Raw genomic sequence first — 1,908 nt, 5'->3', positions numbered from 1 at the left:
CCAGAACGAAGACGAGGACGTCGCGGCCGAGCGCAGAAGCGTGCTCGAGAGTGAGGCGCGGCAGAGAGACCTCGTACGCGTCGAGAACCTGAGCAAGGTGTACTCAAATGGCAAGGTGGCGGTGCGCAACATCACCTTCGGCGTCCGCCCCGGCGAGGTCTTCGGCTTCCTCGGCACGAACGGTGCTGGTAAGACGACGACGATTTCGATACTTTGCCAGGAGATTCACCCGACAGCTGGCCGCGCGTCCATCTGCGGCAACGACATCGTGATGGAGAGCCGAGAAGCGCTGCGGTGCATCGGGTACTGCCCGCAGTTCGACGCATGCCTGGACCTGCTGACGGTGGAAGAGCACCTGGAGCTGTACGCGGGCGTGCGGGCCATCTCGTACAACTGTCGCAAGCGCGTGGTGGAGGGGCTACTGGCCTTGTGCGAGCTGACGAACTACAAGCATACCCTGGCGCACGCGCTTTCCGGTGGGAACCGGCGCAAGCTGTCTGTGGCCATATCCCTCATTGGAGGGCCGCGCGTGGTCTTCCTGGACGAGCCGTCTGCCGGCATGGACCCTGTGGCGCGGCGCGGGATGTGGACCGCAATTGAGGCCGTTGCCGACAACAGCTCCGTTGTGCTGACGACACACCACCTGGAGGAGGTGGAGGCGCTTGCGCATCGCGTGGCGATCATGGTGGACGGCACCCTGCGCTGCATCGGCGACAAGACTCACCTGAAGAACAAGTTCGGCACCGGCTTTGAGGTGAATGTGCGCATCCGTTCTGATGAGGAGGAGGTGAAAGAGGATATCCGAAGCTTCTTCAGAGAGAACTTCCCGGGATCCTCGCTGCGCGAGTACCGTGCGCGCCGCCTCACCTTCGAGCTGCCCGCTGGCACGAAGCTGTCGAGGACATTCAAGCTTATGGAGGAGCACGCGTTGGCGCTGCAGGCGACGGACTACAGCGTGTCGCAGACGTCGATCGAGCAGGTCTTCATGCAGATCAGCGAGGAGGCAGAGCGGCAGCGCGAGGCTGAGGAGGTGGAACAGCTTTCCCGGGCGACGAAGGGCTGCTGCACGTGCTGCTGCTAGCGCGGCAGTAGGTTTGGGAGACGAGAGGAAGGGAGATGCGGGGCTGCCGCGATCGTCTGCTGTGGTGGCGTGAGGGCGGGAGGGTGGGTGTGGGGAACAGCGGGAGAGAGACGCGGAGGCGAGGTCGTGCGTGTCTCCTGTGTTAGCTGGCATGCTGCCGGGACGCGACAACAACCCCAGGCGAGGCGGACGTCGAGGGTTACAGCGTACCTCTTCGGTTGAGCTTGCTCCGCCGAAGTGAGCGCGCAATGCCCTCTGGTCTCATCCTCGTTACACGGCGCCGATTCGTGAACGCCCCCCTCCCCTCCCCCACTGCCCTGGCCAGCCATGCGCAGCGCTCTCGCGCTTCCGTCTGCCCCTCCTGCCTGTGCATGATTGTGTTTTTCGCCTCGCGTCGAGTGAGGGTTGGGGGCGCTCCTCGTCGCTGTTCGCTTTTCGTGCCTTGCCCACGGCTCGCGCACTATGGGCCTCTCTCTACACACACACACACACCTAGGTATCAGCGTACACACACGTGTATGTACATGTATACGTGCACGCACATGCATATCTGTATACATGTATATCATTCTATGTGTGTGTGTGTGTGGGGCGTCACTTGTTCTCGGCTTTTCCGCGGTTATGAGTGTCCTCCGCTTGTCGCGTTGGGTCGGCCGATTTCCGCCTTTCTTTTTTGTCTGCCTTCATCTATTTGTGCTTCGCCTATTATTTTGATGATCACGGCGCGCGCGCGTGCGTGTGTGCGTTTTATGCTTTCTGCCGACGTCTACACCTTCCCATCCTCGTCGTGGCTTGCCCATACAGAGTACGCACACGCACACACGCAT

At 61.6% G+C, this 1,908-nt stretch overlaps 1 protein-coding gene across 1 annotated transcript; it reads left to right on the top strand.

Moving 5' to 3' along the window:
- LmxM_11_1220a_1 (uncharacterized protein) lies at positions 1 to 1,081 on the top strand (the record flags this gene model as incomplete). Its single annotated transcript, XM_003886527.2, has 1 exon — positions 1 to 1,081. A coding segment is annotated over one exon (1,081 nt), but the record flags the coding sequence as incomplete, so codon positions are not given.
- Positions 1,082 to 1,908: the final 827 nt, after the last annotated feature.

The sequence above is a fragment of the Leishmania mexicana genome, contig 28 (assembly GCF_000234665.1).
Source record: "Leishmania mexicana MHOM/GT/2001/U1103 WGS CADB00000000 data, contig 28, whole genome shotgun sequence".
Lineage (NCBI taxonomy): Eukaryota > Euglenozoa > Kinetoplastea > Trypanosomatida > Trypanosomatidae > Leishmania > Leishmania mexicana.
The sequence above is the reverse complement of the archived record's forward strand: the minus strand, read 5'-3'. Positions and strand labels throughout refer to the sequence as shown.